The following is a 25812-nucleotide window of genomic DNA, read 5'->3' as shown; positions in this document are numbered from 1 at the left end:
TTAAAAGCTAGTCCACAGAGATAATTGTACACCCATGTTCATTCACAAGATTCAAAAGGTGGAAACAACCCAAATGTCCCTCAGAGGATGAATGTATAAATAAAATATCATATATACATATAGGGGAATATTATTCAGCCTTAAAAAAGAAGGAAATTGTGACACATACTACAACATGTGTGAATCTTTTTTTTTTTTTTTTTGAGACAGAATCTCACTCTGTCACCCAGGCTGGAGTGCAGTGGTGTGATCTTGGCTCACTGCAACCTCTGCCTCCCGGGTTCAAGCAATTCTCCTGCCCCAGCCTCCTGAGTAGCTGGGATTACAGGTGTGAGCCACTACCCCAGGCTAAATTTTGTATTTTTAGTAGAGATGGGATTTCACCATGTTGACCAGGCTGGTCTCGAACTCCTGACCTCAAGTGATCCACCCACCTCAGCCTCCCAAAGTGCTGGGTTTACAGGCATGAGCCACTGCACCCAGGCAACATATGTGAATCTTGAAGACATTATGGTAAGTGAAATAAGCCAGTCACAAACAGATGAACACTGTATAATACCACTTACATGAGCTCCCTAGAATAGGCAAATTCATAGAGGCAGAAAGTAGAATAGAGGTTACCAGAGCATGAGGGTAGGGCAGGAATGATGAGTTATCGTTTCATGGGTAGAGTTTCAGTTTGGGATGATGGAAATAGTTCTGGAGCTGGATGGTGGTGCTGGTTACACAACAATGTAAATGTACTTAATGCCACAGAATTATACAGTAAAAAAAAAAAGGTTAAAATGGGAAGTTTCATGTTATGTATATTTTATCACAATGAAAACAAATAAGCAGTTAAGTAACTTGCCCAAGACACAGAGCTAGTAATGAGCAGAATGAGGATTAACAGTCAGGTGCTCCAGTTCAGAGCCTGCACTGTCTACCTTTTCCAGAGACACTTCCAAATTGGGAGGTGGCACCAGCTAGCAGGCATCTGTTGGTCCTTGCTGGACATCAAAGGCATAAATATGTGGCAAAAGATTCTCCAAAAAGAGAAACAAATATCCACCATACGGTGATTGGGAGGGCGACATTCCTGAACACACGACATGTTTCCTGGTCGTCTCCAGAAATAATAGAGGAAGAGACTAGACAGATCATAGTAACAGGTGGGAATGAGTGACTGATGTGGTTATTCTAATTCTATTTTTAAAATATACCTGGTGTAGCCAGAGACATACTAGCTATAAGGGCAAAACTTTACAGATGTGTGGGTACCGGAAAATATTTGGAAATTTATGATTAATGCATATATATGAGGGAGTCTCTGAACCTATTCTGGTTCAGGAGGCTGCCTGAAAAGAAAAGAAAATTTAATATTAAAAAAATACATCCATATGAAGTCCAAGTACAATATGATGATTTTTTCATTACCTGATGGCCTGTACCTTTCATGCCTTTTTAACTGTGGAGGGTATATCAAAATGTAAAGTATTCTTTTGTATATTCCATTCAACTTAAGGTGATTCAACAGGTTAAAAGTTTCAGTCTGTGGAATGTAGCAGGATTTAGCAGAGTATATGTTATAAACAAATATGTAGAACAGGTGATACATGCTGGGAGAGTGGTTGTCTACATCACTGTAAATATACCAAAGAGAAAGGCATTGATGCCAAGCATGGCTGTTGCAAGATACAAGTCAGGGGAAGCTCTAAAAGTGACATTTGATGTGGCTTCTGCAATCAGTAGGAATTTTCCAGACAGACAACAGGGGTGAGGAGGGGATATTCTAAGCAAAGGAAAGAGCCTGGGCTGAGACACAAGGGACATCACATTGACAGTGGGTGCAGGCAACAGAAATCAATGGGGTAGGACTGAAGCTGTGTTTCTCGTTGTGCAGACCTGCATAAGAACCACTTGGGGTGCTTGTTTGGATCCCACACAAGCAGATCCCTGGGTCCCAGCCCAGCCCTCCTAAGTGGGACATTTCTAGTAACAGAGGAGGGGAATGTGCATTTTCAACGATATCCTCCTCGTGATTCTTAGCACACAAAAGTGCAGTGGAGGGGATCACTGAGCTGGACTGGGGAGCCCGTGGTTGGAAATGAGTGTGGAGAAGCAGGCTGGGGCAAGGTTGCAAAGGATCTTGTACTATAGGCAGTTGTATTTGGAAGGTAGACAGAAGGGAGATGACCTGATAGTGGGCAGATTCTGGAAAAGGTGGGAAGGGGAAGGGAAAGTGCAGCTGCAGTGAAGCAAGTTTTCTTATTGAGAGGTGAGTTGTGATGGTGGATGGGGGCTGAGAGACAATGAACGCTGGTGATACTGGATTCATGGGGCTTGATGATGCATGAGAACTGAGCATGCAGTCCAGGAGGCAGGAGCTGCGAGAGACCTGAAGAGAACACTGATTCCCAGCATTCTCACTGCAGGTCTTGTGGAACCCAGTGTGGGCCCGTCCTGCTGCCTGGCTGCAGCTTTATTGGGGTAAACTTGTAGGGACATGTGGTTAGTGCCAGGTGCTTTTATTAAGGATGCTGTTTCCCTATTCCTGAGGACTCACGGGAATTTTGAGAACCAACTTCTTCCATTTTTATGAGACAAGAATGCAAACGCTTTAGGAAATATGTGGTTATTACTTTTCTGTGGTAATAACCATTTATAAGCTGTGGGTGTTTTCAGAAAGTATTTGATGGAGAATGCTACACTCTTACTAAAACCCCAAGGGGAACATCACTTCTTTACTCTTTTTACTCTTTCATTGTGTGTCACCTTTACTTGTCAACTTCAGGGTACATAAAGTTGCTTCCAGGTGCATAAAAAGAGTATGGGAAACCCCTATAGATTAACTGTATAACAAAAAAGTATATTCAAAAGAGCTTATAATTGCATAGCAAAACTAACACAAAAACAAAACACATTCATGCAGGAATAAAAAGGGGTCTCCTAAAAGTCGGTTTTCACACCTCTGTTAGAAAACGAAGTTTCGAAGTATCCTCAAACTTTTGGTCTATTACCTGTGAGTACCTCACCTATGACATGGATGGACACTGTGACTAGTTCACAGCAAGATTTCTCCTCCTAGGCACTGTTGACATTTTAGGCTGGATACTTCTTGTTTGAAGGTGGTGAGCCTGTCCTGTGTATTATAAGATGTTTAGTAGCATCCATGGCCTCTACCTACAAAATGCCAGTAGTAACCCTTCTTCCCAAGGTCATAACAATTAAAAATGTCTCCAGGCTTTACCAAATGTCTCCTGGGGTATAGTTCTCAGATGTATAAAATAAAAATACAGGACCCTTAGTTACATATGAATTCCACATAATGGACAAACTTTTTAGTAGAAGTATGTCCCAAATATTGCATTGGACATACTTACACTAAAAACGAATTTTTATCAGATGTAACTGCTGGCCTGTATTTTATTCGATTGCCCTACCTGGGCAGTCAACAAGATTGTTGATGTACGAAACAGGATGTGTGTGAGGTGCCTGGCACATGGTGGGTGCATTATAAATATTCAAGGAATCCGCTGCGTAGCTTTGAATCCACTTTACCCGTGTCCCTGCTGTAGTCTGCAATTGGTACTCGAGCCTGCCTATCCTTTGCCAAAACTGTCATGAGAGTGGGTGTGAGGAGATGGAAAGCCCACATGTGAATCTGCAAGTTCTGGGAACTAGCATTCTGGTCAAAGCTGGTTTTACATCCACCTCTGCCGGAGGGAGCATCAATCTGCCTATGCTCGAGCACTTTGTCACTGTGGTCTCCCTGAGTCATTAGATCATTTCTGGTAAGTAGCATTCAGAGAAGTGACAGTGAATGAAACACTGCTGCATTAGTCCCAGACTCAGTCACTCTGCATTTGATTTTTCCGGCAGCATAGCCCTAGAAAACCGTTCACTGGGATGCAGCAGGACCAATCATTTCCACATTCGGTTGCAGCTAGGAACTTATTTCTGAGCCAAGATGAATGACCCAAATAGCCTTTCCAGAAAGCAGAGGTGAAATTTAACTCTGGGTAGTTGCCTGACATTTTGAGACAAAGGAGAAAGGGGATGGGGAATGAAGAAAAATAGCATTTGAATGTCTCCTGCAGGGTCATAAATCTGGATGGGCAAAAGTGGATTGCATCTCTGCCAACAATTTAATTAATTTGGGCTTCTTTTAATCTCTATGATTCATATAACCTGAAGGAAACATGCTTTAAAGCTGTATTGTAGGAAGAGCCTCCTTTGAGTTACATATCAGTATATTAACTCTTGAATGTTTTATTTTTCCAGAAGGAAGTCTAAGTTGTGTGTGGGGGAAGTACTAGGTTTGTTCACAAAAAAATGCATTCATTGCTTTGGGGGAAAGCCCCGTTCCAGTCTGACTGTAGTGAGATGAATCATTAGAAGTGTAATCACAGCCCAGGGGAGGAAAAACAAGAGTAAAGGATTCTGATGGCTCCCAGCAAAGCCTGAGAGTGGGCTGGAGATTTGCATTTGCTTATTCTTGCTGGTGAGCCTTTGCCGATCATCTCCAACTTATAAAAAGTTGCAAGTCTATGGGAAACTGTTTTGAAACAAGGTAATACAAAATGGCAGCTATGACACTACAGAATAGCTTGGGGACATATCTAGCTGGGATGTGTATTGCGTTGGGGCAGGATGTATATTGTGTTGCGGCTCAAACAAGCAGATGTGAAGCGTTTTATGGCTTTGCTACTCAACAGAAAGGTGTTTCATTTTTTAATCCCTATGATTTATTTATTTATTTTTATTATTTTTTTTGAGACAGGGTCTCACTCTGTCACCCAGGGTAGGGTGCAGTGGTGCAATCTCAGCTCACTGCAGTCTCTGCCTCCCGGGTTAAAACAATTCTCCTGCCTCAGCCTCCCTAGTAGCTGGGATTACAGGCACCAACCACTGCATCCAGCTAATTTTTGTATTTTTAGTAGAGACGGGGTTTCACCATGTTGGCCACGCTGGTCTCGAACTGCCGACCTCAGGTGATCTGCCTGCCTTGGCCTCACACAGTGCTGGTATTACCAGTGTGAGACACCACGCCTGACCTAATCGCTATGATTTTTAAAAGTGAAATTATCAGGCAAGAAGAAATGTCAGAAGGGAAAAAAAAGAAATAAAAATTGAACGATTCCATTTTGTGTCTTCAGTGGTAATTCAAGTAATCATGAATTTCTATGTTTCTTCCTCCTCAATCCCACAGTTTGGGGCTCACCAATTCCTTAACATACGCTCTGCCAGATATTAGGGTGCCAGAAAGTATATTGGCAAAGGAATATAGATGTGTCTTGATTTTATAACAGGTATATTGTTCCATTTTCAGTAACGTGATGGGCTATGTTATTGGGACTACCCACAAAAAACAACCGAAAAGAGTTTAACATGACAAATAGGAGGAAAAAATCAGTGAGTGTATAGATGATTTGAACAACACAATCAACAAACTTGACCTAATAGATGTATGTAGACACTGCACCCAATACCTGTAGGGTACACAATCTTTTGGAGCATACGTGGAGCATTTATAAAAATGGACTATATACTGTGCTATAAAGCAAGCTCCAGTGTATTTCAAAAAAACTACCAAGCATGTGCTCCTTTTTTTTTTTTTTTTTTTTTGTATTTTTAGTAGAGACAGGGTTTCGCCATGTTGGTCAGGCTAGTCTCGAACTCCTGACCTCCTGATCCGCCCACCTCAGCCTCCCAAAGTGCTGGGATTACAGGCGTGAGCCACCACGCCCGGCATATGTGCTCTTATCACAGTGAAATTAAGCTAAGAAATCAGCTTTTTGAAAATTAGGAAACATAATAAATATGTTTCTAAAAATTCCAGAGTCACATTTTCATCCACTTTACTTGGAGGGAGAGTATGATGTCCCCTTGCTTGAGGCACAAGGACCAGAAATTAGAGCTCCCAGTCATTGTAGTTGCATGCATTTCCCCACCCGTTAGAATGGAATTTCTTTGACAAAAATGACAAAACTCTAAGGGTCATTTTGGGCCTGAGTCATGAGCTAAGCAGCTGTTTCAATTGTCAAGTGTTAAATGATTTGTTCTGGATCAGAGACTATAAGGCAAGAAATGGGGCTAGGAAAAAGAAACAGGTTACAGAGGTCAACAAGTTAGCAGAGGTATACAAGTGTGCCCTTTGGGCATCAGCAACAAAGAGCATCTGGGCTGACCTCTGCTGTCTTAATGCTGGAAATATTATAGCCCGCTCTGTAATCTCTCCCCCTTGCCCCCGGGAGAAAAATCTTTCACCTAACAATGGATTCCACTAGAATTTTTGTATTGTTATCACAAAAATCTTCTAGGAATAAACAGAGAGCTTTTGTTGATCATGAGCAAGATCTTCCTGGGGCCATGTGCAAACAGCAAAAAGAAAATTTGATCTGGAAGAGAATGAGAACCAGGCAGTTGTTTGGAATACTATTGTTGGGCTTCTTGGGTTTTTACGGACAGCTACTTTGAAAAGCAGATTGACTGAGTTGCTAATATGTGAAATAGCACCACTATTTTGCTGCAAGTCCTCTACCAACTTTTGGACACTTGTCTCAGAACTAACTGCAGTTTAGAAGGTGTTTTGTTTTGTTTTGTTTTTTGTTTTGAAAGTATTTTGTTTCTTGCCTCAGATCTATACTTGAAAGGACCTTCTTGTGGCCTTATCTGGTCGAGACACAAGATCTTAGAATCAGAGAGAACTTTAGTTCTGGAATGAGCTTTAGAGGCTAGTATTCCAACTTTCTACCCAATGTAAGAATTGCCAATATTTACTTTTGTTTGTTTTTCAGTCTCCTAAGACCATATGTGTTCATAAAATCAGCATAATTGATTTATTATTCATCCACAGACATCAGCTAATATAATAGTTTATATATAAATACAAAAGTATACATTTCACTTTAAATAAACATTTATGTGAGTAAAATAGAGAAGGAAACTTAATGTGTGCCTATTTGTGCTTTAAGATAATAACATGAATATATACAGTGTATATTTATAGACTAATGAGCTGACTTAACCTGCATTTGTGATATAAGCTTCAGTTGCATTTGGTCAACATTTGACTATCCTACAGGCTCTTTTAGTATAAATTTGCATAAAAATCTTTTACAAAAAAGATATATATATATATACATGTATATATTTTTTTAACTTCAGGCTGATTGACCTATACTATCATAACATTAATACTATATTATTACCTATATACAAAAGAAAATCCCAAAGGACCTTTGCCTAAAATATAGACACACATACATACACATGCACATTTCATGCTGTCAGCTTTTTTCAAACTCTCAGACTCATCATTTCTCTCACTGGAGTTTGGGAAGCACCATGCTTGAGTCAGTCTTACATGTTGGCCCCAGGAACCCTTTCTGAAAAGGTCCCCTCATTCACTCTTTGCATATTTGGGGCATTCACAGAAGATATTCCAGAAAAAAAATGACCCTAAAAAAATAAGCCCATGAATTTGTGAGTTTCAAAAGCCACCAGAAAATGTGCTTCTTCGAAAGCACAGTTAGGGTCATAAGTCAAATTCAGGAAGCAGAGGCATAATGTGACTTCCTTCCACCGCTGGCTGCTCCTCTGCGCATTCCAAAGGGCAAGACCAGAGCTTGGAAACAGAAATAGAGAAACTCGCAGGAAAGGTTGGCTTGTGGCTCGGGCCTGCTCTTAAAGACAGATGACTATTGGAGTTTGTTGGAATTTAACCCCTGGACTCTCTCCCTGGGACGTATAATTGGCTCTCACTTCCTGAATGCATGATTATGTGCTGCAGGCAGATCGCTGCCAATTATTTTTATTGTGATTGCTTTGTGCATCTCTGTTGGCAATAGTGTTCACAGGATTTCAGCTCAAGGAGAACGGCCACAGCCCCAAGGGTCCAAGATCAGAATATGACTGCGGTTATAGGTCAAAAGATTAAAGGTCTGTGAATATTGTTCTCTTTTTCACCCAGAGATATCAGGATAGTCTCTGACACTTTTGCCTTGGTATCCATAAGTGAGACCTGTATTGTCAGTGTTTAGATTTGTCACAATCAGAATTAACATTCGTTTAGTTCAGAAAAATATGTAAGTATTGAATATTGGCACAATTATAATTTGATTCTTTTTCCTCTCTCTTCTCCCATCAGGGCCTGTGTCTCAAAAAATGTAAAGGCTTGCAACTCTTTGAAAAGCTTTCTCTTTTCCTTTTTGGGTAAAAAGTTATACAAGACACTACAAAATTCAAACATTAAAGAAATGTCAAGTGAAAATCTTCAGAATGGAGGACTATAATTTTTTCAAAAAGTAAAAGTCCTCATGAGCTTCTCTTCCCTACCCTGAGTAACCACTTTAAATAGTTTAGTGGGTTTTCCTCCTAGTCATTTTCTAGATATGTTTTATGTATATATATAAAAACTGATATGTTTTATGTATACATATAAATGAAATCACTATTATTTAAAAGCGCTTTTTTCACTGAGCAATGTCACTTGGACATTTTCCATATATCTGTTTAGAAAAATCGACCTCATTCTTTCCCAATAGTTATATGATGTTCCATTGTAAGGCTATACCATAGTTTATTTAACTATCTCCCCTCCATGTGCCCCCCTCCACCTACTACTTGGCCTTTTTTTTTCGTTTTTCTCCTTCTTTTTTTTTTTTTTCTTTTTACAAATTGAGAAGGAGATGAAAAATCTCTGCTGGTATTAGCAACAGGAACCATCCAGCTGCATCTGGTTAAATCTGGTGGAGTCACAGATGCATGACAACCTGAGTTTCCAGCCAAGGATTAATGTTTCGTGCAGATTACATAGTATTTATATTTTAAACCTGTGACATGTTGAGGGGATAAAATTTTATATCTGTAGGAACAAAATCAGAAATTCATCTGATCATTGTCCTCTTCCTAAGCTTGTTGGACACTTGAAAAAATGGATTTTGGGCCCCTTTTTAAAGAAAATTTTAGTTGGCCAGGTGCCTTGTGAGTAAAGAAGACCATAGACAAATCAATACAGGTGATTTACTTCTTAGCTTAAAAATTGATCTCACATATGATACTTAATGTTTTCGTTTAGAACCTTGGGTTTGTGTCTTGTACCTAAAATCTGCATTCCTACCAAAAACTATTTCATTAATAATATCACATAACCGACAGTCAAATACAGATCAGTAGACCAGGTGCAGTGGCTCACGCCTGTAATCCCCGCACTTTGGGAGGCCGAGGCAGGCAGATCACGAGGTCAAGAGATCGAGACCATCCTGGCTAATACGGTGAAACCCCATCTCTACTAAAAATACAAAAAATTAGCCGGCCATGGTGGCGGGCGCCTGTAGTCCCAACTACTCGGGAGGCTGAGGTAGGAGAATGGCGTGAACCCGGGAGGCGGAGCTTGCAGTGAGCCAAGATCATGCCACTGCACTCCAGCCTGGGCAACAGAGCAAAAGTCTGTCTCAAAAAAAAAAAAACGAACACAAACAAAAGCAAAACAAATATAGATCAGCAAAGTAGGTGTCAAGTCCCCAGGGGATCAGGGACAGAGCCCAGACAAGAACATGAAAGCCAGCATCCTTGTATGTGTGTCACATACCTCTGCCTTGGCACCTTGAAAGGTTTCAGACAGTCAGGCAACTGGGGAGGCAGCTGTTTTCTGCGGTCACAGAGCACATCAGCTTAAGGCTGGTAAAAAGCTTTGATTATTATGCATGACATATAATACTTTTATTAGCTCCACACTGATTAGTGCTGTGCTAGAACTGCTTTCTGTAATACTCTAATTGAGATCCTTCCTTGCATGGAACTTATATTATCCATAGATCAATTCCTCGGTATGACATTTGAATGTCTTAACATTTGAGTATCTTAACAAAGTCCAAAGGATAATTAGAATCATCACTCATACAAGACATATTTTTAAGACAAAAAGGTGTGGTGCCAATATAAAAGGTTCATTTAAAAGAATCCATTTTACTAACTGCAGGTAAGTATCCAAAAGCAACAACCCACTTTCCCAGTTGATTGTGGCTTGTTTTCCCATTCCTGTCCTTTATTCCACGTTGCTGTCTCTCCACTTTCGATTTTGTAGTGTAGGCTTTATGTAGCTCTCAAATTCAAATTTAAGCCACTTAAAATGGAGCTCAAAAGCAGGTCCTGAGAATTGATGGCTGAGTAGTGATGGTGGTCAGTGTTTTACACCTTCGTTCTTGTATCTATGTTTAATCCAGAGAATGGTATCATAGTTTTACAAAGCATTTGCAGGGTCATTTCCTGAGGCCCTCATGGTGTCTATCTCTCATTCAAGCCACAGGTTATCACCCATCAGCCTTTGACCCTGCCCCCTGCCATGGGACGTGCCACAAGGCAGGAGGAGCACCCAACACCCTTTCCAGGACTCCCTCTCAGGGCTCAAGTGATCCTCCCACCTCAGCCTCCCAAGCAGCTGGGACTACAGGCATGCACCTGGCTAACTTTTGTATTTCTTTTAGAGACGAGGTTTTGCCACTTTGTGCAGGCTGGTCTCGAACTCCTGACCTCAGGTGATCCACCCACTTCAGCCTCCCAAAGTGCTGGAATTACAGGCATGAGCTACAGTACCTGGCCTTTTTTTTTTTTTTGAGACAGCATCTCACTCTGTCACCTAGTAGCTATGACCACAGGTATGCACCACCACAGCTAGCTTTTTTCTTCCTTTCTTTCTTTCTTTTCTTTTTTTTTAGAGATGAAGTCTTCCTATGTTACCCAGTCTGGTCTCAAAATCCTGTCCTCAAGCAGTCCTGCTGCCTTGGCCTCCCAAAGGGCTGGGATTACAGGTGTGAGCCAACACATCTGGCCTTGTCTGTTAACATATCTGCCTTTTTCAATGGATTATAACTTCCTTGAGATCAGGGAATCAGTCTCCATATCACAGCATTATGACAGGCACATATAGGCACTAAAGTAGGAATGAACGAACAAAAAGTAAATGAAGATATCACTAGGCATTAGGGAAACACAAATTAAAATTGTGATGAGATACCACCAGATACCTGTAAGAAAGGCTAAAATTTAAGAAAAGAAACCTAACAAGTGAAGGGAAAGATGTGAAGCAGCTAGAACTTGCATACACTACTGGTGGGAATTCAAAATGGCACAACCAGTGTGCAAAATGGTTTGGCAGTCTGCTGTAAAGCTAAACATGAGCTTATTATGTGACTCAACCATTCCACTCCTACATATTTACCCAAGGAAAATTTGGGGCACACAGAAACCTGTATGAAATGTATATAGCAATTTTATTCATAATCACCCAAAACTGGAAACAATCTAAGTGTCCTTCAACTGGTGAGTGGATAAACTAAAGTGATATATTTACACAACGGAATACTACAACACAATGAAAAAGAACAAACCACAGGTATGTGCAACAGTTTGCATAAATCTCGACTGTATTACACAAAGTATAAGAACCAGACCAAGGCTGGGCACAATGGCTCACACCTGTAACCTCAGCATTTTGAGAGGCCGAGGCAGGAGGATGGCTTGAGCCCAGGAGTTCAAGACCAGTCTGGATAATATGGTGAAACTCCGTCTCCACAAAAAGTTAGCCGGGCATGGGGCGCTTGCCCATGGTCCCAGCCATTTGGGAGGCTGAGGCAGGAGAATCACTTGGGAAGCCAAGGCTGCAGTGCTGAGATCACACCACTGCACTCCAGCCTGGGTGACCGAGGAGATCTGTCTCAAAAAAAAAAGAAAACAGATTCCAAAAGCTATGTACAATATGATTCCATTTATATGATATTCTAGAAAAGACAAAACTGTAGGCACAGACAAGAGATCAGTGATTGCCAGGGGTTAGGGCTGGAGGAAGAGGTGACTCTCAAGGGGCAGCAGGAGGGAATGTTTTGAGGTGATGAAACTGTTCTGTGCCCTGATAATGATGGTGGTTACATGACTGCATTTGTCAAGCTCATAGAACTGTATAACTAAAAACAAATAAAGTTTTACTCTGTGAAGATACAAACTTAATTTGAAAAAGTGAATCAAGGTTATTTTGCTGTTTAATGTAGATTCAGAAAGAAAATAATCAAAAGAAAATCTGGGTCTGTGGTCCTGTAACCTGCAGTGATTTTGCCCATGCTCATGTACACATTGTGTGTGTGTGTGTGTTCAACAAACATTAAAAGAACACTTCCTATGGACTAGCACTTGCTTAGGAGGTCTTGATGAGTGGGAAAAGCAGGGTTCCTGCTCTCTTGGTGGGAGAGGGACAGGTAATATGTAAACAATACATGAATATGACAACTTCAGATAGTGATAAGAGCTGTCAAGACAATAAAACAGGCCTACGTGAGTGGGATTTTGTGTGTGAGCCTCTCTGAGGAGACAATCTTAAGCTGAATCCTGGAAGGTATGAAGCCGGCAGCCATGCATGCAAATACTCAAGTAGAGCTGTCCAGACCAGGAAAACATCACATTCCAAGACTCCCAGGGGACAACATTGAAAACCCTCACTTCAAAACTCAGAAAGCCTGGCTAAAATACAACAAACATCCTTTCTATCCTTTCTCATGTGTGGCTGGGCTTCCAGGAAAACGGCTTAGCCCCTAGGATGGGATTAAGCTCTATGTTCAGAGAACTGGAAGCAGGTCCGTTGGACTGGCTCAAACCAGTTAGAGGACCAGCAGAAGATGAGCTCAGATACATGAATAGGAAGCAGTGTACATAGGCCTTAGGTGCCACGATGAGACATTTGGGTTTCATTCCAGATGTACTCGGAGCTGTGGGAGGCTTTCAAGTGACAGAGTGAAGTGACCTTATTGACATTTTAAAAGGATAACTCTGGCTGCTATAGGAAGAGTGGACTATGGAGGACCAAGAGTGACAGGGAGACCAAACAGGAGGCTGTTGCTAAAGGTCAGGGGAAGGTCCACGTCGGCCGGAACCTGTGCAGTGCCGTGGAGATAGGGAGAAGTGAGTGGCTTTGAGGTAGATTTTAGAGCTGGAACTTGCTGATGGATTGAACATTGGGGATTGTGAGGGAAAAAGTAGATGAGGATGAGGTCTCGGTGTTTGACATACAGTGTATCTGGGGTCTGACAGTGCTGAAATAGGGAAGGTTAAGAGAGGAACAAGAGTTTTCCTTGATAGTGTGGCAGGAAACCAAAATTCCATTTTAGACACGGTAACTTTGAGACACCCATTAGGCATCTCCGTGAAGATGTAAGTAGGCAGGTGGAGGTATATTTCTGGAGCTCTGGGAACAGAAAAGAATGTATTTCAGAGACAGTGGCATGCAGGTGGCACTTACAGTCGTGGAGATAGATTAGTGCCCCTAGAAAGGGCCTATGGAGAGAGGAGATGACTAATGACCAAGATTTGGACTGTGCCAACCTTTGGGGGCCAGTCAGAGGAGCCAGCTAAGGAAACTGAAGGAAAGCCAGTGAGGTGGGAACGAAACTAGCACATAGCGATGAGGAAGCCAAGGGAAAACAGTTTTACAAAAAACAGTGGAATGGACAGCTACACAGAATGATTTAGAGAGTTTGATTAGAGTGCAACCATTAAATATGACAAAGACTGGTGGCCTTGGTTAGCGCAGTTTCTGTGGAATGTGGGGACAGCCTGTTTGGGGTGAGAATACTGGGGGAGAAAGTGGAGACTGGCTATAGACCATCCTTTTGAGGTTTTACCGTAAAGGGGAACTGAGGAATAGCAGTGCAGCTGGAGAAGCCTGTGGGAGTGGAGGAAGGGCTCTTTCTCAGGCGTCAGATAGAGATATGCTGATAGAATGACCCATCAAGTAAAGCGAGAGAACATGACGATGAGGGTTGGAGAGGAGGGACAGATACTTACAGGAGTTCCGTCCTTGAGGGAAAGAGAAGGATGAGCTCCACCGCCCATGTGAGCAGGGTGGCCTTAGCTAGGCACATGGACGGCTCATCTGTTGTAATCAAAGAGAAGACAGGGAGATGGAACAGGGGCAGGTGGATGAATAGATTCAGGGATGAGAAGATGAGGAGTATGTAGTTCTCTCTGTGTTTATTTCCTCTAAGAAATAGGAAGTAAGGTCAAGTGCCAGGAGTGGAGTTGGTTGCTGGAGATTTGAAGAGAAATGGAAAAAGGTATAAAATGGTTTTGGATACTGGGGGAAAAAAGCATATTACAAACAAATGGAGAGAGAAATGAGTGGACAACACACCCTTTAGAGAGAGAGAGAGACACCACCAGCATGTGTGTGTTCATATGTGTGTGTCACACACGCATATGCACACACACACTAAGCAATGAAGGAGAGAAGGACCTCAACAGCAACAAGTAGGCTAAACTTCAGCTGTTCAGTGGAAGAATCTACACCTGAAGAAACGATTCTAAGCTGAGCAGAGCTGGACTCTGCATCAGTTAGCTCTCTTCTGGGTTTTGATTGTGGTCCAATTCCTTGGGAGGCTGAAAACCGCCCGACTGGAATCATGTTGCAATCAGTCTCTCCGTCAGCTGATATGATGTTCCAGAGCAGTAAGAGTGAAGAACAAAATTCAACAAAATTCCCGAGACCAGCTGTCAAGATGGAGCCCGGCGTCCTTGGAGAGGCTTCTGGAGAAGTCCAAGCAAAAGCAGGGAGCCTGCCCCGGCGGCCTCGTGGCCGGCTCCGAGGTGGCCTGGCTGCTTTCCCCGTGGGGTGCCTGGGAGGCAGGCGTCAGGGGCCTCCAGGTGCGGGACCTGCCCGGGTGTGGGGGTGTGGGGTCCCCTGGCCAAGAGCAGGCTCATCCTGCCAGGCCTAGGTCTAAGCACAATCTCAGCTTTTGGAGCCAGCAGTTGCAGCCGGGCCGAATTCAGTTTTTCTGGAATTCAGTTGTTCTGACCCAAGTTCAGCCGACAAGTGAGGGTCCGCTGTGTTCCCGGTGCTGAGAGCGCGACAGGGTCTGAGCCTGCCAGGGTGACAGGATCCTGGTGATGCGGCCCAACAGGAAGCAAAGCACAGGGAGGCAGAAATGAGAAACAGTATCTTAGCCCAAGTTCTAAATCAGTCGGCCCCTGGCCAGGTTAAGTAACTTAGCACGTGTAAAGACTAAAAAAACTAAAGCAGTAGAGAATTACCTTATACAGATGGCAAGATATGGACAACTAAGTGAGAAGGTATCACAACTAGGTTTAATAGAAATCCTTAAAAAAAGTAAGCCGACAAACAGAAAAGACAACAACAGTGAAATTCAACAGAAGAAAAGTAATAGACTCTGATGAAGATGACGGTTATTGAACTAAAAGTTTTCATAGACTAGAACTTAATGGAATGATTCTAGGACGGAAGTTAAGATCTGATTTAAAATTTACTTTGTTTATTGTCTATATGCTTTTTTAAAAAATCAACTTGTTATGCAAAGTAAAAAAAAAAAAAGGCAGGGAGCCTGAAGTTTTATGGAGAATGCTACGGTTCTCCAACTTAACTTCTATCAGCCAAGTTAGCAGTAGAGCTTTAACTGTAAGAAGTGTATTGGTTTCTGTTGCTGCTGTAACAAATCGCTATAAGCATGTTGGCTTTAAACAACACAAATTTATTATCTGACAGTTCTAGAGATCAAAAGTTTAAATGGATTCGCATGGCTTCTAGAGTCTCCTTCTGGAGGCTCTAGGAGAGATTATGTGTTCTTGTCTTTTCCAGCTTCTACCAGCCACCTGCATTCCCTAGTTTGTGACCCACTCCTCTATCTTCAAAGCCAGCAGCACAACATCTTCAAATCTCTCTCCAAACTAATCTCTGCTTCCCTCAACCCATCTCCCTTTCTCATTGTCCCTGCCTCCCTCTTTTCCTTCTAGGGACATTTGTATTTACATTGAGCCCAACCATATAATATAAAATAATCTCTTTGTCTCAAGATCCTTAACTTAATAACACTTACAAAGCCCCTTGGCATGTAAGGTAACATATTCACAGATTAGGATGAGGACATCTTTAGGGGTGAGGGAATATTCTACCATAAGAAGTTTCCTGCTGTATCCATTGTAGTGACTTTCTCTTTGGTTAAATCACTTCATCCTATTTGCCTTTGAAAACTTACCTTCTGAACTAATTGAGGTTCTGTGTGAGAAACACGTGAGGGGAGAAGAAAAGGCACACACGCAATACCTTTAAGGGTAAACAAGCTTTATCCCACGTAAATGGCAATGCAGATATAGTAAGCAAATTGATATAATAAGCAAATGATATAATAAGCAAATTGATATAATAAGCAGATTGACATAATAAGCAAATTGCAATGGGAAGGAGAGAAGGGAAAAGAGATTTACATTCACCAGACTATGGAGGATTCACCCCCAGGCTGGGAAGTAACAGCCTGGACTCCAAAGTCAGCCACTCATCCATGTACAGACAAGGAGAGGTCTCATGAAGCTTTGGCACAGTCTGGGACCCCAGCTCTTTTTGTAACAAATTGTTTGGCATGAGGCCCAGTCATGAGGGCCCTTCTCGACTAGGCTCAAGGAACACAAAAAAGTCAACCTGTTTTTGTGATTGTCTATTGTTTTTCAATAACTAATGTGTAGGAGTCGATTGAAATAGAGATTTCTCTGAAACAGTGCTGGATGAATGCCTCAAGTGGCTCACACAACCTGTTCTGGGACTTGGTGACCATTGTTTGTGTCCATGTTCATCTGAGTTCAAATTTAATATTTAACTTTTCATCCACAATTGATTAGAACAGTGGTGCCAGAGGCTAGGCACAGTGGCTCACACTTGTAATCCCAGCACTTTGGGAGGCCGAGGTAGGAGGATCACTTGAGGTCAGGAGTTCGAGACCAGTCTGGCCAACATGATGAAACCCTGTCTGTACTAAAAATTCAAAAAAACTAGCCAGGCATGGTGGCAGGCACCTGTAATCCCAGCTACTCAGGAGGCTAAGGCATGAGAATCACGTGAACCCAGGAGGCAAAGATTACAGTGAGCCGAGATCGTGCCACTGCACTCTAGCCTGAGCGACAGAGTGAGACTCCATCTCAACAAAACAAAACAAAACAAAACAAAACAAAAACAAGTCTGGGCGCGGTGACTCAGACCTGTAATCCTAGCACTTTGGAAGGCTGAGGTGGGCAGATCACGAGATCAGGAGATCGAGACCATCCTGGCCAACATGGTGAAACCCCATCTCTACTAAAAATACAAAAATTAGCTGGGCATGATGGCATGCACCTGTAGTCCTAGCTACTCGGGACTCCTGCTGAGGCAGGAGAATTGCTTGAACCCAGGAGGTGGAGGTTGCAGTGAGCTGAGATTGTACCACTGCACTCCAGCCTGGCAACAGAGCGAGACTCCATCTCAAAACAAAAACAAAAACAAAAGCAAAAGAACAATGGTCCCAGAGACCTTCCCTTCTCTTGCCTTCGTTGTTTCTCCCTATACTTTATGAAATGTGCTGTCGCCTGAAATTTAAAACATTGCATTTGCTTAACTCAGCCACCTAAAGCTTTTATTTTTCTTTCAGTGCCTTAAAGTAATAGGATTTAGAGCTTTTAAAAAGAAGTTCTTTATATGAAGCTCTGAGATCAAATGTGAAGTCAACAAGTTGTTTTCTCTGATCCATCATAGGGTTTTTTTTCTGCGTTTTGGATATGTGAGAGTTTTGAACTTCTGCTACATAAAACATCATGGCAATCATACACCCTACAGTTTATGATATAATTAATATGGTAATATACACTATCTTCATATATTAAATTCCCAGAGTCTACTAATCTAAGATTAATATAGCATGTCATTGATGTTTACATCATTTGTCAACAAATTCAGCATTTAAGAATGAGTAAGCATGCACACACATGAGGCTGTGTGTGGCTGTAAGATTCTGTCTCAAGTCCTGGCAGGAAAGACTAAGGTGTAACTTCAGCTCTGTGGCCTTGAGGAAGTTACATCACCTTCAGAATCTCACTTGGCTCCCAGGTAAACAATGAGTAATTATACAGCTCTCCTGGAGATAGGATGTATATTATCTGATTTTTGTTCACAAAAAGGCATATAAATACCAAGCATTGCTATAAATTAAAATTTCACCTCACATAATTCATCTATGCCTTTATAAATCTCCTCTATGTTTTCAATTAGATTTGATATGCCTCATTATTTCTCATTTAGAACCAGCCATTTGAATGAATTTTATATTCATTTGAATGGATATAAAATGGTTTGCTTTCAACCATTTTATGTTTATTCAAATATTAGCTTTCTTTTAGTTCTTGAAAGGATTTCTGTTTATATCCCATTATGCTTATTTTTCTATTATATAAAAATTTATATTTTTATGATATTTAGAAGTTAAAGTGTTCTATTTAGAAATGTAAAATTCTCTGGATCTATTTCATGAGGTGGATGAGGAGACATGCAGCAACCGCCAATTCCTAATAATTGTACTGGTCAGGGTGCCAGCAGGAAGCTAGTGACACCCTCAAAAGGGGCCGTGGAAAGGTGTTTAGTGAAGGGACTCTTTATGAAGATGTGGGAACCATTCAGAGAAAGCAATAAGGAACAATAAAGCACCCTGGATCCACCTATGCCTCAAAGAGCAACAGGAGGGAGGGGTGGCCAGACCCTGACAAGAGCTGTGGCTGCTGTGAAAGAAGGCCCAGGAAATGAGAGCACCCACTGCCAGACCTCCAGCCAGTCAGGGGGAAGGGAGAAGGGAAGCAAGGGAAATAATATCCCAACCCTCCTTCACTCTGTTCTCTTGCCTTCCTTCCTTTATTCAAACTTAGCTACAAGCCAGTGGGCAAGGGAGCCGGTTGATGCAGTCCATAGAGGGCCATTCCCTAGCACAGAGCAGAGTGGGAAAGAGTGGAGAGTGACCTGGAGGAGCAAACAAAAGATAACTAGCACAGTGGTCTATTGGAAAAAGCATCCCAAATTTATGTTGGCCTTTGGGGTTTGGTACATGCATACCTGCACCCCCATACTTAGGCCTTGACCCCTTTGGTTCCAAGCACCTTTCTTCTCAGCTCTGCCATTATGAGTCTTAAAGCTGAGCTGGCCACCATGGATGATGCCCGGATCAGCTCACTGCTCTGTGGATAGTAAGACTTGACTAATAAGTCCATGGCTCGGGCATCCCGGGTGATGTTCCCAGGAGGCTGTCTGGGAGGAGCTCTCCCTCACTCTCCCTGTCCTCCTTTTCCAGGGTGGAGCTTCAGCATGGGATCGGCCTACCAGTTTCACAGTTGGCGTGTGTTTGTCATCGTCTGTGCACTCCCCTGTGTCTCCTCCGTGGTGGCCCTCACATTCATGCCTGAAAGCCCACGATTCTTGTTGGAGGTAACACTTATTATTGCAGATACTCAGGTAGCCCACCTCTATTGGAAAAAGTTCCTTGTTAATTCTAGGAAAGCACATTTGCCTATTTGAGAGGTACATTTTCCCTTCCTATTATAGAATGATGGAGGGTTTGGTTTCATGGAGACCTGCTTTCAACAACCAACATGTAAAAAAGCTGCCTCATGGCTAGAAAGCACTCATGTTTCTCCTTAAACAAATAACTTGGCTCAATGAAGAAAACATGATTTATTGTTTTATAGCGAAATTTTACCATCTGGAGATACTATTTCTAGTTATAACCATATTATTTGAACTGCTCATGTATTCAGTGATATCCAAATAGTCTGTATGTTCCAATGGGATGTACTGAGATACATTTGCACAATTACACCTCATTTGATCTGACAATGCAAGACGGCTATTGGAAAATCAGGGAGGGTAAGTGTGTCACTCCTAGCGCTTCATTGTCCACTCTCATTTCTTAGGTTGGAAAACATGATGAAGCTTGGATGATTCTGAAGTTAATTCATGACACCAACATGAGAGCCCGGGGTCAGCCTGAGAAGGTCTTCACGGTGAGTCTTCTCCCCAGAGAATCCTCAACACCAGGGATTGGGACATGTTTTCTGTCAAGGGAAAAATTGTAAATATTTTAGACTTTGCAAGTCATACGGTCTTTGACACAGCTACTCAGCTCTGCCATTGTAGTGCAAAAGCAGCCATGGGCAATGTTAAAATAAATGGGATGACTGTGTGTCAATAAAACTTTATTTACAGAGACAGGCAGAGGGCTGTTTTTGGCCCATAGGTTGCCAACCTCACTTATGCCTATCTAGGACTCGAGGGCTCTGTGGTTGGTTAAATGATAACACCAACCCAAGAGATGGGGTTAAGGTGGAAAGACTGCATTTTCATCACAGACTTACTTACTCTCTGACTCCCAGGTTCAGTACCCAAGGACAAGAGATTCTTGGTGTAGGGACTGCCAGCTGATTCTCCTTGACCTGCTACCAGAAGAGAGCCAGGCTGTGCAGGGTCATTTCCTCCACTCGGCCAGGTCACACCTTTTCAAGTGACACTCAGCCCCCACAAAGGTGTATACTCATAGCAGCCCCATAACATTTTCTCTAAGATGTCAGAGAGACATCTTAGAGAGGTATGCCTCTATTAGGACCACCATGAGGCCTTTAACAGACCTTGGAATACATAGTAAATGGTAAAATTATTTATTGAAAACAAAAAAAAAACAGTATCTAATAAGTGAGAAAACAATTATACTAAGGATCAAAGCAATGTAACAACATAAAACTAATCTCTGGGTTTCCTGATGTATTAGTCCATTTTCACGCTGTTAATAAAGACATACCCAAGACTGGGCAATTTATAAAGGAAAAAGGTTTAATTGACTCACAGTTCAGCATGGCTGGAGAGGCCTCAGGAAACTTCTGATCATGGCAGAAGGGGAAGCAAACACGTCCTTCTTCACATGGCGGCAACAAGGAGAAATGCTGAGCAAAAGGGAGAAAATCCCCTTGTAAAACCATCAGAACTCACTGACTATCATGAGAACAGCAGCATAGGGGTAACTGTCCCCATGATTCAATTACCTCCCACTGGGTCCCTCCCACAACACATGGGGATTATGGGAACTACAATTCAAGATGAGATCTGGGTGGGGACATGGCCAAACCATATCACCTGACAACCAAAGCAAAGGATAAATTTAATGAATTATATCATTATTGATATAAAGCAATGTATTCACTTTTCAGGAAATGCTTTTCAGGTAGTGTATTCACTTTTCAGGAAAGGCCAATTTTATCTTGTTCTAATTTGTGAAAAGTTTATTCATAGGCCTTATTATAAGGGATATTGAACAATATAATGGACATTATTTTCAGTAACACTTTTACATAAAGGCAGACATTTCACACATGGCCGTTTCTTAGGTTAATAATTAATCAGAATTTGGTAAAGGAAAGTAGCTATATAGGAAACCAGAAAAAGGTAATCCAAGAATGTGGCTTCAACTTGATATAGCTTGACATGAAAGGTATAAAAGAATCATAGATATAGTTCCAAAAATATATATTTCATTTTATTATACATGCAGGCACATGGGCACACACATACATAACACATACCCCAGTTTCACATTCTAGCAGCTTCCCATTGCTCTCAGGATAAAGACAGAAACCCTCCCTCCGGACACTAAGGCCCTGCCAGTCTCCTTCCTGCCTGCTTTATAGTTCCCCTCTCTCTGCAGCTACATTCATCCCTCAGCTCCTCACACTCAACATTTGACTTACTATACAGCACTGCCACAGTGCTGCTGTTCCCTCTGCATGGAACATTCTTCCATCTCTAGTTACAAAGCTGATTCTCCATGGGGAAAGCCAGTATAAATTAATTTAAATTGGTTGCATGAAATGTTTCGGAAGGAACAATTGTTTAAAATCTTTCGATATACGCAGTCATATAATTAGACTAAAAATGGCCAGGCGTGGTGACTCACACCCATAATGCCAGCACTTTGGGAGGCCGAGGTGGGCGGATTACAAGGTCAGGAGATCGAGACCATCCTGGCCAACATGGTGAAACCCCATCTCTGCTAAAAACACAAAAATCAGCTGGGTGTGATGGCACCTGCCTGTAATCCCAGCTACTCGGGAAGCTGAGGCAGGAGAATGGCTTGAGCCCAGGAGGCGGAGATTGCAGTGAGCCAAGATCGTGCCTCTGCACTCTAGCCTGGCAACAGAGCACGACTCCATCTCAAAAAAAAAAAAAAAAAAAAAAAATAGACTAAAAATGTTTTGTCTGCAATAGGTTGGAGGGACATACGGTAAGACATAAGTGGGAACCTAAATAAGATCTTCAGTGGCTTATACCTAACATCAATTACAGTTCTTAAAACACATGAAATCACTTCTGATTAAATAGTCCCCTGCTATCTCATTTATTAATTTCATTTTATTTAGGAAATGAATTTTTCATACTGTAAAGATAAACTGCAATTTGGCCTCTATCCAAATTATCACAGATTCTTAATTAGCAAAATTTTCTCTGCAGTATAATGGAGAAATGAAGATAAGTAATGGATATCCTCAGTTAAGGCCTGGAAGCTTTTGAGGACTCTCTTCTTTTGAGTAGATGTACAATAGAGGGGAAAAATTTTAATTTAAAGGATCATAAGGCTGGAAGAATCTTGAGACATTATCTGGATATACAACATCACTTAACTCTTCTCAGCCAGATGAAGAAAAACCCTTTATTTACCAGACCTTCTGAGAAGGTGTCTCTATAGGGCCTCATTGCCCTAGTTACCTGCCTTTTCTTCCAAAAGGGTTGAGTTACCAAGTCCACTAATGGCGATGTGTTAATGTTGTTACATGAAGGTTAGAAGAGAATAAGATGGATATACTCCAAAAGTGATTGATAATTTCAAAGTCATTTATATGTGACTTTCAAAAAGTTGTTACATGATTCTGCCATAACAAATTTATCTTTTCATTTTTTAAATCCACGGTACAGCAAAGTTGTATGCATTTTCCTAAGGTCTCCTTTTCTTTTTTTTTTTTTTTTTTTTTCCTTATTTTTTGAGACAGTGTCTCGTTCTGTTGCCCAGGCTGGAGTGCAGTGGTGTGATCACAGCTCACTGCAGCTTCAACCTCCCTGGCTCAGGTGATCCTCCTGTCTCAGCCTTCCTACTAACTGGGAACACAGGCATGTGCCACCATATCTGGCTGATTTTTGAATTATTTGTAGATAATTAACAACGGGTCTCCTTATGTTGTCCAGGCTGGTCTCAAACTGCTAGGTTCAAGTGATCCTTCTGCCTCAGCCTCCCAAAGGGCTGGAATTGCAGATGTGAGTCACCATGCCTGGCCCTCTTAAGGTGTCCTCTGAAGCTCTTCTTAGTGTGCCCTTACCTTCAATATTGTTTTCCAAGACTTCATTTTCAGCTAACTTCCATTTTAACCCTATTCACTCTCCTTAGCTGATCTCAGCTATTTCCTGCATGTATCCTAATGCACAAATCTCCTGAGCGCCACACATGCAGGTTGAAGGACTTTGTGGGCATCCTTCTAGATCACATAGGCCCTTCAAAAATGACATCTTTGGGCAGTGAGGGGTGGGGAAAAATGGCATCTTTAAATCTGAATTTATCACCTAAGGAGTCTCCAAGCCTCATCATTGCCCTAAATTTCATCAGTAGGTACCACCAGCACCACCTAAACCCAAAAACTATATTCTTTCTTTTATCTTTGGTACATCTAAGAAACCATTATGTTCTATTATTCCACCTCCTAAATATCACTCCACTGCTGCTGATTTGGTGCAGTCCTCCTTATTCACTGCCCTCTGACCTTCTACTATCCTTCAGGAATCGCAAACTCTTTGCAGTTTCCCGGTGCACTATTTTCCCTCCTAACTCTGGACATTTGTTTGCACATGGTATTTCTCCCACTTGGAATGTCCTCCAAGCAGGTTACATCCATGGCACATAGCATATTTCTCTATAAGCCTGCAGTTCCTGAAGCCTCTCTCTCACTTCCAGGTTAAGTAGGTTGTTCTGAACAGTATTTCCTTCCCATCTTTTATAGATCCCCATTAGAGTACTTTTTTTCGTTTTGTATGGTAATTGTTTGGAGCCACATGGCTGCCTATGTTTGCATCCCGCATGGGTGCCAATGAATAAATGAACAAACAAATATCGATGAGTGAAAAAGCGGAAGCCTCCCAAAAGTAGTATGTTGGATTAAGACTATCCCATGATGTAAAAAGAAAAGAAAAAAAAAAACTTTTTTAATCTAGAGTTTTAAAAAACATAATTCCTACATGGATTATTTTGAGCCGATTGCATTTGATTTGGAATTCCATATTTAACTCAGAGATTATTTTTGCTAAGTACAGACATCTTTGTTTACCTGGCCAGAAAGAAGCTACTGCCTACTTGGTATAATTTGAAAGGTGCTGAGGGTCCCCAAGCCACCTCTATCCAAAACTGGCCTAGGTACCTGTACTCTGCCAATAGAGTTACCCCTTTAAATGTTGGCAGGATGTCCGGAAAAACCTGTTCAAACCTCTGGCAGGGGTAATGTGTACACATTTCCATGTCCTCTCAGATTTATCAAAAACAGGTAAATCTTGATTAGCAGGAGAAGGCGGGCCAGGGCCACAAAGGACCCATTCTTCCTTTTTTTCTATTTTCAGGATTCATTCTCTGTGCTTCTCCTGTCTTGTGGTTCTCTTCCTTAGCTAAAAGAGGCTAACTGAGTCATAGATGCTGCTTTTCATGCTGAACCTCTATCATTTATTTCCCTTACATGGCTGAGAAATTCATGTTGATGCTTGCAATCAAAAATCCTTCACTTAATCTTGAATCATGGCTACCTGTGGGTATTTGCTGACTAGCCACTGTGGGTTAGGCTGTGGGAGAAGGAAGAAAAGGACCGGAAGTGGTGCTCTGAGAATAATGATGGGAATGCTTTCAGAACTATAGTTAGGAGTCAAATTCACCAAATAAGTAGGTTTTAAAGAAAAAAATGTGTACACTCACTTTAGCCCAAGCTAAATAATTCTTAATCCAGAATCTAACTTACCTGGATGTTTTGTCTGCTAATGTGTGTCTCTGTAGTAATGGTTCAGGGAGGGCATTTTGGTTTCACATTATTCTATTACTACTTGCCCTTCCCCCATTTCTTTGTGGTTTTCCCTCTCACTCATTCCTTCTTCAGTTCTTCCAGGTGCTGTTTGGATCCATATACTTATGCCAATGGTCTCATATATGTATGAAGCGATTACCAAATACCGCCTACTTCTTGCAGGAGTCAGTTTTTGCTCCTGTAAAAACAAATTATAACCCTACACTCAGCAACTTCAGAGAAGGTAACTTAGCGCTTTGGTCTGTTTCTCTCTACAGGTAAACAAAATAAAAACTCCTAAACAAATAGATGAGCTGATTGAAATTGAGAGTGACACAGGAACATGGTATAGGAGGTGTTTTGTTCGGATCCGCACCGAGCTGTACGGAGTAAGTAACAAGTCCCATGATGACCTGCATGTTAATTTATTGCATTTGAGGTTAGTCAGAAGAGGGGTTTACTGGGCCTGCCCTATGAGTGAGGTTCTTTCCTGCTGCCCAGGACACCTGACTCCTGGACTAGAGCCAGGTAATTGGATCCAACTCGACCAGCATTTAGCCAATACATTCCATCTGTGGGAAGGGAAAGTGTTAGGCCAGGAGTCTTGGCAGTGGCAGGGTGCCTTCAAATCTTGAGTTACTTTGTCCATTGGCAGCCAGGAAGCTGAAGAATGAAAATTCCAATTACCTTTAACTTTTACATTTTAAGGTGAAATGAATCCAACCCAATGACAACTCAGCATTTTTTATAATTTGGTGGAAGGGGTCGGGGAGTGGGGTTGACTAAGTAACTGCATGAGAAAACTAACTCTCTAATATTTCACAGATTTGGTTGACTTTTATGAGATGTTTCAACTACCCAGTCAGGGATAATACAATAAAGCTTACAATTGTTTGGTTCACCCTGTCCTTTGGG

The 25812-nt window shown here is 41.8% G+C and overlaps 1 protein-coding gene across 1 annotated transcript in view; it reads left to right on the top strand.

Annotated features, from left to right (window-relative positions):
- Positions 1 to 25812, top strand: part of SV2C (synaptic vesicle glycoprotein 2C) — a 247578-nt gene that overhangs the window by 179685 nt on the left and 42081 nt on the right. The window contains exons 5-8 of the mRNA XM_004058659.5: positions 19119 to 19252; positions 19738 to 19827; positions 25176 to 25286; positions 25723 to 25811. Coding sequence (XP_004058707.1) covers positions 19119 to 19252; positions 19738 to 19827; positions 25176 to 25286; positions 25723 to 25811 — 424 coding nt within the window. The remainder of the gene's footprint in view (positions 1 to 19118; positions 19253 to 19737; positions 19828 to 25175; positions 25287 to 25722; position 25812) is intronic.

The sequence above is a fragment of the Gorilla gorilla genome, chromosome 19 (genome assembly GCF_029281585.2).
Source record: "Gorilla gorilla gorilla isolate KB3781 chromosome 19, NHGRI_mGorGor1-v2.1_pri, whole genome shotgun sequence".
Taxonomy (NCBI): Eukaryota; Metazoa; Chordata; class Mammalia; order Primates; family Hominidae; genus Gorilla; species Gorilla gorilla.
The sequence above is the reverse complement of the archived record's forward strand: the minus strand, read 5'-3'. Positions and strand labels throughout refer to the sequence as shown.